An 11,766-nucleotide genomic window follows, 5' to 3' on the forward strand; every position below is an offset into this window, starting at 1 on the left:
ATAAAAGCTTTTTTAACTAATGGCAAGATGCACTTGTGAAAACCTTACTTAGCAGAGAGTGCAACTCTGGTCTTTTTCAGAACTAAAGCAGAAGTCTATATAAATTCAGTCAGAGAGAAGTGAGGGCAAATGCTTCCTCTAAAGGCATACGTGCGTTGATAACACATAATATCCTGCCATCCATTAGTCACTGTGTCCCAAGACATGTATTCAGTTGCTGATGTCAACATGCACTTCACCACAGTTACAGGCTTGGTGAACTCCTCTCCTTAAACAGCAGTGTTGCAAGTGCTACTTATGACAAAGTTACAGAGAGAGGGAGAAAGAGAGAGAGATGTTTTCCACTGAAGAGGAATAGAACTGTTTCGGCTCACAGGCGCTGTCTGTGGCGAAACACGTAGCCGACAGAAAAGACTGCACGGACAGAGAGCCCATCACTCGCTTATATACATGCCTATAAATAACCAACCAATCAGCGGCGAGACACTGGGAGTTAAACGCGCCAATTAAAACGCAGAAGGAACCAAATTAAATCAGAGGCCTGCCCAGATTGGTTGACTGTGATATCATTTGCAAGCCCTGACGCTGCTTGACGCTGATTGGCTCATCGGATGCAGGCGTAATCCTGCCGTGAGTAAGGGGGNGGGCGGGCTTGGAGGTTTGAATAGGGAAGTTTGCAGAGCGCAGTTGTTCCCCATCCAGTCCAGTGCAGTGTTTGCAAACACCTTGAACGCAGAGAAGAAGAAAAAGCAGAAGAAGGGGGGGACTGACGGACGGACGCTCGGCTGTAACACTGCTGAAAACGAGCACTTCTTTACGGGCTTGCATCGCAGGGGACCGCTCGGTTGTTTTTTTACAACACATTTAACTGCAGCTTAATATTTTTTAACCCAACTCTGGAAAATGGATGTTCTACCCATGTGCAGCATCTTTCAAGAACTTCAAATAGTTCACGACACGGGCTATTTCTCAGCCTTACCGTCACTGGAGGAGTACTGGCAGCAGGTGAATATACATTATTTTCAAAGAAGCGGAACTGAGACGCTTTGCTTTTATTTCATAGATTACACCGCAAAGTTAGTGACTCGCATCATAACGGTTGTAAACACCGCGCACATCCTTTCACCTGACGCGATATTTCACGATCGGTTCCCTTATGAAGTTTTCTGAAGTGGATCAGTGTGTCAGTCTGACAGCTGGAGTCGAGACTCTGCTCCTCCAAGATGAATGGGCACAGAGTAATACAAGCAGCGGCGTGCTGCGTTTACTGCCCTGCTATAGTTTGACTTCTCCTTTCATTGGCTGCTTTCAGGGCATGAGTGCTGGTTTCACTAGAAGGAAGTAGGATTTCAAACACGTCGGCAGTTAATTCAAAATGTTAGAAGCGCGTTGGCTCAGGATCAGCTCTAAATATGAGCCAATGATTTACTTTTTACAACATGATTCAGTCGGTCTGTTTTGCCACAGTCTCAAAACCAACATCAGCTTTCCATTTGATATTGTTTCAGCTTTATCATTTGTTTTTCTAAGCCATAATATCCTTAAAAACTCATCATTCTTGAATTTGAATGTGCTCCACAACATGGCACTATCAAATGTCAGCCAGGGCCAATTCCTGCTTGCATGAGTAGGCACTAGCACAGCTGGAAAATATGTTGTTGGGCTGCAGGAGCCTGGAGGGAAATATTTTCTTTTACATCTGCCCTGTCAAAGCTGCTGTCTAATGAATGGCCCCTTGCTTTTCAACTTAAATGGCCCTCTGAAGTCAAATATCTTGTGGAGTGGCTGCCACTGAGGAAGGATGTGATTGCATGTCATAGGTTTGCATGAGGAAAAGCATCTGCATGGCTCATGTTGGAGGAAGGAGGGGAGGGGGGGGAGTTGAGCGGCTTCCTTAAAAGGACTTTAGATTTGTTCAGTGAGTCATGCAAGTGTTGAAATGACAAAGCAAGTTTAGTGTTAGGCTGAACTCAGGTGCAGGAGGATTGGAGTTCAGAGAGGATGACAGATCAGGTCTGCTTACATGACATGAGGCCGAGGTGGGGGGGCACATGTGGTGATGTTTGAGATGAGCCCTTATTATGAAAAGCAGTAAATCAGTGACTCTAGGCATGTGCAATGCAAATACATTACATTTATTTTCGAGTTGATTCATATAAACCCAAGATAATGTGTTTTATTTTATTTTCTCAGAAACAATCAAAACCAAAGATAATGTCATTAAACATTAAATGAATGCAAACAAGCAGCAGAATCTTCTTTTGAGAAGCTGAAACCAGCGAATATTTGGCTTTTTTGCTTAAAAACGATTGATTATCTTTCCATCCATTAATCTTAACAGCTGTTATATCTAAACCTGCTCATTACAAGTATGAGCCTAAGAGTACACTAAAGATAAGTGCTGTAATTGCTACTATTTCCTGTTTAATGTTTCCTGCTGTAAGCACTTAACAAATATTACACCACACTAGGCATTTTGGGTATGTGCACATGCATCATTTAGAAGGGTTTCCCACACAGAAGCAATTTGCTGGTGTGAATGAAAATCCTCTCTTTAGGGTTTGTTGTAACTCGTTTTTTTTCAATCTTCTCATTCGACCAGACATGCTTGGAGTTGGAGCGCTACCTTCAGAGCGAGCCTTACGTCTCCACGGCAGAACTCAAGTTCGACAGCCAGGAGGACCTCTGGAGCAAGTTGATCTTGGTCTGCGGGGACAAGGCCAAGGCCGAGTCCGACCCAAAGCTGCCCGCGGCCCAGGACGAGGACAATCAGGACAGCCAAATCTTGGACACCAACAGTGTGAATTCTGACGCCAGCAGCGAAGCTTCAGACAGCTCTGAGGAGCTCTCGCCCACACACAGCTTTACCTCCAACCCTCTGGGCTCTGTCTTGGTTGGCTCTGGACCTTTTAGCCCATCCATCATAAGCACTCCCCCGTCCTCTCCGGAGGCCAACTCGGAGCCCAGTGTCGTGACTAACGGCTGGGTCAACACACATGCCGAGGCGCACTTGCCGGGCAAAATCAGGACCGGCGGGGTGGCAAAGAGTACGGAAAAGACGGGACTCAGTTGCGGGGACGCGTCCCCAGACGGCAGGAGGCGAGTGCACAGGTGTCACTTCAACGGCTGTCGTAAGGTTTACACAAAGAGCTCCCACCTAAAAGCACACCAGCGCACTCATACAGGTGAGATCCAAGCTCCTATCCAACCCTAGGTTACCAACATCATGACCACGTGTGATGAATGTAAACAGAAGGGTCTGCTCAGCTGTTCTCAAGCCAATTCATTCATAGTGTTTAAAACAGCGGATGGCGGAAGTGCTTTTAATTCAGTCTTCCACCTTAACGTCATTGTCCATCCATTGTGCAATGTAATTAAAGGTCCACATTGCATGGTGCCCTCAGCTGGAGCGCTGCGAGTATTAGCTCTGCATGGCTGGATACCTAAACTGTGACCTAATCTATCTGGAATGTGACTGACTGAGTGAGTGAGTGAGTGAGTGAGCGAGCAAGCGAGGGAGGGAGCGAACGAACAGGGGGGAGGGGTTGCACATGGGAGATAAAAGGACTTGAAAACAGATTGAGTTTCACCATGGGAAAGGGGTGAGGAGCCAGGGGGCACCGAGCTGGAAGGGCTTTGAATGGTCATTTGAGCGTTTCTTATTTTTGATTAAAAGCGTGAAATTGCACGTGTGTCTTTTTGACTTAATTTTATACATTTCACATGTTCGCCTACGCAGCATCGCTATTAGCATTCTTAGCATGTTTCAGGTGGTCGACAAAACCCAGCTAGTGATCAAACCGGTTCTGTGGAATCCGGGTCTCGAGTAACTTGTCAGCACTTATGTCATCTGCCCTGGCCCCGCACTGATTGATCTGAATGAATTTGAATGACAACAGCGCAGAGTCGACCAATCACAGCCTGAGCAGGATAAAAAAACATTCCTTTTGTGTTTGAGCTGAGTTAATCGCCCCTAATGTTTGTCCTGCAGGTGAGAAACCTTACAGGTGTTCATGGGAGGGCTGTGAGTGGCGTTTTGCACGAAGCGACGAGTTGACCAGGCACTTCAGGAAGCACACCGGGGCCAAGCCATTTAAATGCAGTCACTGTGACAGGTAAGCCAGCCACTTGTCTGAAGGAACGTCACTAGACTTCTGATAAGCCTTTAAGACAGAGCTGAGGCATGCACCACATTTCTCCTGATGTGATCTCCTATTCTTGCCTCATCTAGATAATGATGCATGTCTTTAAAGAACGGAAGCACTGATGCATTTTATTCAGGTAGCTAAGCATTAAAGCTACATGGATAAATCAGCCAGTATAAGCCTTGGTGTGAATGTTAGCTAAGACATTGCAAAACTAGGTTTGAGATCATCTACAAAGTGTCTCAATTGCATGCTTTGTTTGAAGGAGGTCATTCTGGCCTGTTCTCAGAAGGAATTTCATGCTTCCATTATGACAAAGCATGTGATCTAAAGGCTCAAATTCTTATCTATTGGTAATCACTGGAGCACAAAAGCTGTTTCAGTATCTTTTGTATTGATACTGACTTGCTTCTCCCCTTCCTCCACAGATGTTTCTCCAGGTCCGATCATCTGGCTCTTCACATGAAGAGGCACGTCTAGAGAAGGGCAAGCTCCAACCAAGGCGGAAAAAAGGGGAAAGTTTGGAAAGAAAAAAAACAAATGTCGTCTCCCGACCAGTCTCTTGGTTGAACTGTCCCAGAGCAGAGTGGCGGGAGTGTGTTCCAGCCAAAGCATGCCGTTTTGCACCATACTGAAACCCAGTGCCTCCGGGACCTCTCTTTGGAGAAAGGCGCTCTGAAAGGTTGTCTGTTGCAACGAAAAAGGACAAAATCATGGATGGGGAAGACATTTTTTTTGAGAAGGACACACACAAAAAAGACAAAAAAAAAAAAAAAGATAAATGACACACACAAACAAAGAGTGAATGATCTGTATGTATGGTGCATGATGTTTTTGGGGGACATCTCCCGGACAGCAGATACACTGGTACTTTACAAAACTGTCTGAGGTAAGCATGTGTGCACTGTGAATGTCTGAGATCGGCTGACTGGCCCCCCCTGAGAGGAGAGGAAGAGGAGAGGGGTTTTTTTTTTTGGAGTTGGATTGATGGATGGTGCGGGGCTGGCACCGATGTTGCTGTGGACTGAATGGGTTTCTGGGGGGAATTTGTGTTTCCCCGGTGGCAGTGTGAGGATGGGGCAGGGTGGAAGTTCCTGCCTGTCTGTCTGGCACCAAGAGGGGGGGGGGGTCTCGGAAGCTTTCAAAGCTTTTGACGCCTTGGGTTTGACTTTATAGAAGGAGGACGTGTCCCCCTTCTGGTCAGTGACCCAAAACACCCCCCACTCCCACCCGGTCACTGTATGACAGGAGCTTTTTTGGTGTTTTTGGTGCAGCTACTAAATGTGCAATGTGTTATGTAGCCTGGTTTATTATTTTTTTACAAGCTACAAAGCTCTATTTGTAGTCCAATTGTATAAGCTGTGTGCTTAGAGTTATAACACAACTATACTATAACTTCAGTATCATAGACAGGTGTTGCATGGTTCTAGGGTTTGTTCATTTCATGTTTCCACTGTAATCAGGACTGCAAATAGTTTGAATAAAAGTGCAGCTAAAGTGCGGACGGTTAAATGTTACAATATTGTACATAAAGCCTTGATGATTTCCCTCTTCTTTTATTCTTTCATCCGTTTCTTCATCCGGCTGGAGACTTCACCACTGCTTACTCATTCTCTCATTCATCCTATGCCTTGAGGAGTAATTTTGATTTACTTTTTTCATAATAATGCACTGTTGACCTTAATGGTGCCTTATGCAAGTGACTTAGCCCTGTGGTAGCGGTGGTTTTGCTCCCCGTGGAAGTCACATTTGTTATATGGGTGATTTGAAAAGCTTGATCAAGGCTCAATTACGCATTAACTCGCACCTCTTTGTGTTTAATGACCGCTGTCCGCATCTGTTCTGACCATTAATCGCGTTGCTAAAAAAAAATCTTCAGATAAAAGCACTTTTCGAGTCGGAGCGCCAGTTATCACATTCAATCAAGTCAGAACATGTAAATATGTTTAGATCACTTAAATTCATTTATTAAAAGCTACTGTGTAGTTTGTAGTCCAGTCCATCACACACAGCTCGAAGGTACAAAACAACCAGACTAGGGAAACAAATGTGTGCAGTGCTGCTCCTTTTTCGCAGTCTCCCTCCCCACCATCTCCAACACCATCATCCCCCCCCCCTTCTGTCCCTCCATCTCTGCAAGTGGGACTGAAGAAAAAGCTAAAGATTTATTGTAATTAACAGGCTGCAGTCGGACAGGCCTCGCCTTGTACTGCCTCTCAGTAATGAATTGCTAAAGGCTTTGTTGGCATGGAATCTGTCACAGACTGCTGACTGTGTAGGTTGGTTATTGACCTGTCTGGGGAGCGTTGTTTTAGCCAAGCTGCAACAGTATTATCGAAACCACAGGAGCGAGCGATGGGGGGGCGGGGGAGCAGATAAAGATCAAGCGTGCACATGGAAGTTGGACAAAAAAACAATGACAGTATCACCGTTAAAGGTGGATCTGTTATTGGATGTGGAGTGGGACCAAACCATAGTCATTGTAGGGTTTATACTTATTACTGTTTCAGGAAAAAAGTGCCACCCACTCCAGATCACTGCTGTAGAAATTCGATGTTGCAGCAAGACTTATGGATTTCAGATCAGCGAGTGAAAGAGACAAGATGAGTACAAAGTTGAAACTCCTTGCTGCGATAGATGTGGGTAGTGCTGGCAGTGCCTTTTTTTTTTTGTGGGCAAAAAGGAAAGGAACATCCATTCGTTGCAAACGGCAGCCAATACTTTTCAAATGGTAATTGAGCCTTGATTAAGCCCTGTGTTTGCTCGCATCTTTTTCCATCATTCGCCTTCATCCCACTACCCCAACTTCTTCTGTCACACACACAGATCTTTGTTCTCAACTGAATCTTTGTATAAAAAAAAAAAAAACTTTTGTAAAATTGTTATGTTTATGCTTTATGACATTTTTATTTGAAATTGTTTTGCAAAATTGTTATATTTCTGTATGAATGTATTTTTTATTGGAATAATAAGAAATTCTTATCTGACTTTGGCTTGCTTCCTTTGTCTCATTTGTTGATTCTCCTCAGTTCTGCCTGATTATTGTGAAGGCTTTTTCTTTATCTGTGGGAGGTTTGCAGCGTGCTGAGGATGAATTGCTACATTTCTGCTGCAGTAATATTGACACAATGAGATTAGTGTTAGTGTGTGAGCACCGGGGGCACATATCTGACATTTAGAATTTATCACTTAAAAATAGAATTTCCACTTTGTGCAATATAAATTCTTTGTTTACCTGCTAGAAGCTCTAAATGTCCTCACCTCATCCTGCCTTGTAAATACCAGCATGAAAATGTCCCTCCCTCGAACGAGCAAATTATATCTTTGCAGAAACCGGTTGCTAAACAGAGAAACCTGACGCTCCCAGTGGCAAACACTTATTTTTCCCCAAACACCCCCTGGAAAAGTTTCTATAAAAGCTCACTGCAGTGTTTTCAGTTCTAAAAGCGACTGACTGCTCGCTCCTTAGAGCTAGCTAGCTCTCATCAAAGCAGTATAAATAATTTATCTCCATCTCTTACAGCCCTTGGCATTTAATTAGAGAGCAGCTTTTATACATTTGTTAGATAATTACTCTACTTGACATAGATAATGATACAAAACAGCAGTGGATAAACCAAAGAGCTGAGTTTAACTCACAAACTAACAAGAAAACAAGATTTAAAAGGGTCTTCCTCTCTGCTCCCCTGTTTACGGTGATGACCTAGAATGGGCAGGCAACTTATTAGCTCCTCTGATTTCCAGTAAAAGCCCTGTGGTTTATAAATGAATTTTTTCGCCTGCAGTTGGTTATTAAGCTTGCTTTGGAGAACCTCCCAGCTTTGGAGTCGCAAAGAGTGTTGTTTTTGCCTCAAATGCTACATCTCCTTGATCCCTCAAAACTGCTGCCCTGCTTGATTTCTCATCTTCAAATCTACCTAGGATACAGAGAAAGGCAACCAGCGAGCCCAAACTCTTCACTGGACCTGCTCATAAAACTCTGCAGGCACATGTTGCATATCATTTCCTTGCAGATGACTCACATCCTCGCAATAGTGGGACATCCTCTTGTGAAGTGGACCATCATGTGTACAAGTTCTCGTAAAATGTGGATCACATATTTGCTTTGATGTGTCCAGACTTCAAATCCTCCGTATGCTTTCCCACATTGATATTGTAACACAGTCTAAAACCCCAAGGATTAAGGGAACCAATTCATCATTTCTAGATGTCACACATTTTATCTTAACGTCTCAGGGGAGCGCATAAGATCTAGGGTTGTGTCCTATCGCAATGTCACAGTTTGGAAAGATTTATTTAATGGCTAGCCAGTGGACGAGAGAAACCAAAGATGTTAAGTACGTCTTTTAGAGGTGCTTGTACTGAAGTGTTTGGATTTTTCTTTTCTTTCCATTAATCATCCAACAGCCCTTTAGATGTATCTGGAGACTGTTGGGATTGGCCCTAATCCTAGGTTGGGGAACATTGGAATAAACCATCAAACTGTATAGGTCAAGAGGTATAAACTATCTACTTAAAGTTATAATGCCTTGAGTTTTTCATAAAATCCAACTACATGTTTATGGTGATGTTTTCTTCTTTGCATAATCATTCAACATACTTACATTCAGTAATCACCTCTAATCGTTTTTATTGGTGGAGAACGGCTGAATCTGAGCAGAGAGGATTCACAGCTCTGCCTGAATGTAATCAAGCATAATTCAATTGTACATTCTCTTTGGAGGAGACTCAACCCCTAGGTTGGGATAAAGCGTACAATGTACTTAAAAGTAGCTTCACCTCCAGCAAGTACAACAGTAAAATGATGCTTACACATTGACTCATCAGTACTTCAGTCAATACTCGCATTTAAAAAGGGCATAGAACTTTACTTGTAAAAGGTATTTTTTTTGTATTGTGCTATTGCTACTTTCACTTATGTAAAAGATACGAGTGCTTTTTCCACCTACCAGGTAACTGCCCTGTCTGGGTCCCAGACTAATTTGATTAAATGCAAATTTATCAGGAAAAAGGACCATCTAATATCAACCGAGAAACGCTGTAAGAGAACCGTTCGGTTCAGGCATTATTTTGTACTTGTAGTGTGACATAACTGAAGTACAATATACATACTAGTTGTATTGTGGTGTTTTTTTTATTTTTTTAAGGTTAGTTTTTTTTTTTAAATGATTTCCATATGCTTTACCTGGCAGGCTATTTGAACAATAATGAGACACCTGAGGACGGACCTGAGATGCATCACGTAGACAGACCTAATAAAGACTCGTCACGTGGTGCGGCTGGAGGAGACAGCGTGGGGCATTCAAGCACCGCCTTCTCGACCAGGAAGAGCGTGCTGGCAACTTCATACGGTTTCCCCCGGTGTATGGCGGCACTCCGCCATGCCATAGCCTCTGTTAGAACACATCCGCGTTCTGGACACCGTCTTCGCTGCAAGAGCTCTTTCCTTGCTCTTTTATTTGTCACGGCCTTGTTGAGGATGGCGCATTTGTCAGGCTTGAAGGTGAGCTTTCAGTGTTGGAGAGCTTGGCAGAGATGAGCTCCATCAGCTCATCGATGTACTTGCTGGAGGTGGAGCGTTATGTTTTCTCCTACACTCCTCGTCTTCAGCGCGTATCAGCCCCTGATAGTCAGCTTCAAATGCTTGACCAGTAGTCAGTAGACCCTAGTAATGCTCCATTTAGTGTCTAGTGTCACTTTAATGTCTTACGCATCCTACACACAGTTCCGTTGGAAGCTTCAACAGAGACGATTCCCATTCACTTGGGAAGTGCATGGTGTGCATTGTGTGGCTTCACTTTGCCTGCGTTGCTCGCGGTGAAAGTTGAGAAAAGTTCAACTTTTCAAGCGTTGACGGAAGAGCCAGCCAATCAAATCATATGCCAGGACATGCGCTAGCCAATCAATCAAAAACACACCCTAGACCCAGACGTCCTCTGTAACTACAGGCCTATCTCCAACCTCTCATTTCTAGCCAAGGTGCTGGAAAAAGTAGTTGCCGCCCAGCTTCAGGACCATCTCCAACTAAACGTCCTCTTTGAGAAATTCCAGTCCGGTTTCCGTTCCGCCCACAGCACTGAAACAGCTCTGGTCAGGGTCACAAACGACCTGCTGATAGTGGCTGACACTGGTTCCCCATCTCTCCTCATCCTCCTGGATCTGACTGCAACATTTGACACTGTCAACCATAACATCCTCCTTCAGTGCCTCCAATACACCATCTCTGACTCCGCCCTGAGCTGGTTCCAGTCCTACCTGTCTGGAAGAACAGAGTACGTCTCCTTGGGAGGTGCGAGGTCCCAGACACACCCTGTCACCCGTGGTGTCCCTCAAGGGTCGGTCCTCGGGCCCACTTAGTTCACCCTTTACACTCTGCCCATTGGCCGTGTCATCAGCCAGCATGGAATATCATTCCATTGCTACGGTGATGACACGCAGCTATATATAAAGACAGACCCTATCCAACATGCATCCTCACTGTCACCATCATCATCACCGTTCCCATCAACATCCTTTAACACCTGGATTGAGGAGATAAAGGCTTGGATGCGACAAAACTTCCTGCAGCTTAATAGCTCCAAAACAGAGGCTATTTTAGTTGGCACACCAAACCAGGTCCAGTCATCACCCATAACCCACATCACCTTTTCTGGCCAAAACATACCCCTCTCCACAGCAGTTACCAATCTGGGTGTAAAATTTGACCGACATCTGACCTTTGACACCCACATCAAACACCTGTGCAAAACCTCCTTCTACCACCTCAGGAACATTGCAAAACTCCGTCCTACACTCTCCTTGTCAGATGTTGAACAACTGGTCTGTGCCTTCGTTTCCTCAAGGCTTGACTATTACAACGCTCTCCTCATCGGGACTCCTAGCGGGAGCCTTCAGAAGCTCCAATACGTACAGAACAGTGCCGCTAGGATCCTGATGAGGGTGAGACAGTACAACCACATCACACCCGTCCCCTATTGTCTCCACTGGCTTCCTGTCTCATTCAGGATCGAATACAAGATCGCACTACTCACCCATCAGTGCATCCACAGGAATGCTCCTTCATACCTCAAATAACTACTCACATCACAAACCTCCAGACGCAACCTCCGTTCCACAACAAACCATCTGCTTCGCCCCCCCCAGGACCAAACTCCGCACAAAGGGGGATCGGGCTTTCTGTGCACCTGCTCCTCACCTGTGGAATTCACTCCCAGACACACTGAGGACTCCACAGACCACTAACGCCTTCAAGAAAGGCCTAAAAACCTTTCTTTTAAAAAAAAGCCTTTGATTAAACCTTTGTTTCTTTTGTTTGTTTCTTACGCCTCCTGTAGCACTTTGGGATTGCTTTTTGCAATGAAAGGTGCTTTACAAATACAATTTATTATTATTATTAAACCGCGTGCGGGAGATTGATGTGATTGGTTGTTGGTCGCGTTAACCCCAAGCGCCAGACACGCCCACCGGCAAGCGTCGATGCGACAGAACCGTGTGTAGGTTGCGTTAACATCTCCGGCTTCAACGCATTCATTGAGTACAGCAGTGTCTTTTACACCTTTACAAACTCTCCACCATCTTCAGCAGGACCGTGTTTGCTTAAAACACTCCAATAATATTGATA

The 11,766-nt window shown here is 44.6% G+C and overlaps 1 protein-coding gene across 1 annotated transcript; it reads left to right on the forward strand.

Annotated features, from left to right (window-relative positions):
- Window positions 1-684: 684 nt before the first annotated feature.
- On the forward strand, window positions 685-7,013 carry klf6a (Kruppel like factor 6a). The gene is made up of 4 exons (XM_010779055.1): window positions 685-1,005; window positions 2,603-3,185; window positions 3,992-4,115; window positions 4,574-7,013. The coding sequence occupies exons 1-4, from the start codon at window positions 904-906 to the stop codon at window positions 4,623-4,625; spliced, it is 861 nt and encodes a 286-aa protein (XP_010777357.1). The 5' UTR covers window positions 685-903; the 3' UTR covers window positions 4,626-7,013.
- Window positions 7,014-11,766: the final 4,753 nt, after the last annotated feature.

Source organism: Notothenia coriiceps, unplaced genomic scaffold (assembly GCF_000735185.1).
Source record: "Notothenia coriiceps isolate Sejong01 unplaced genomic scaffold, NC01 NC01_scaffold00019765, whole genome shotgun sequence".
Classification (NCBI taxonomy): domain Eukaryota; kingdom Metazoa; phylum Chordata; class Actinopteri; order Perciformes; family Nototheniidae; genus Notothenia; species Notothenia coriiceps.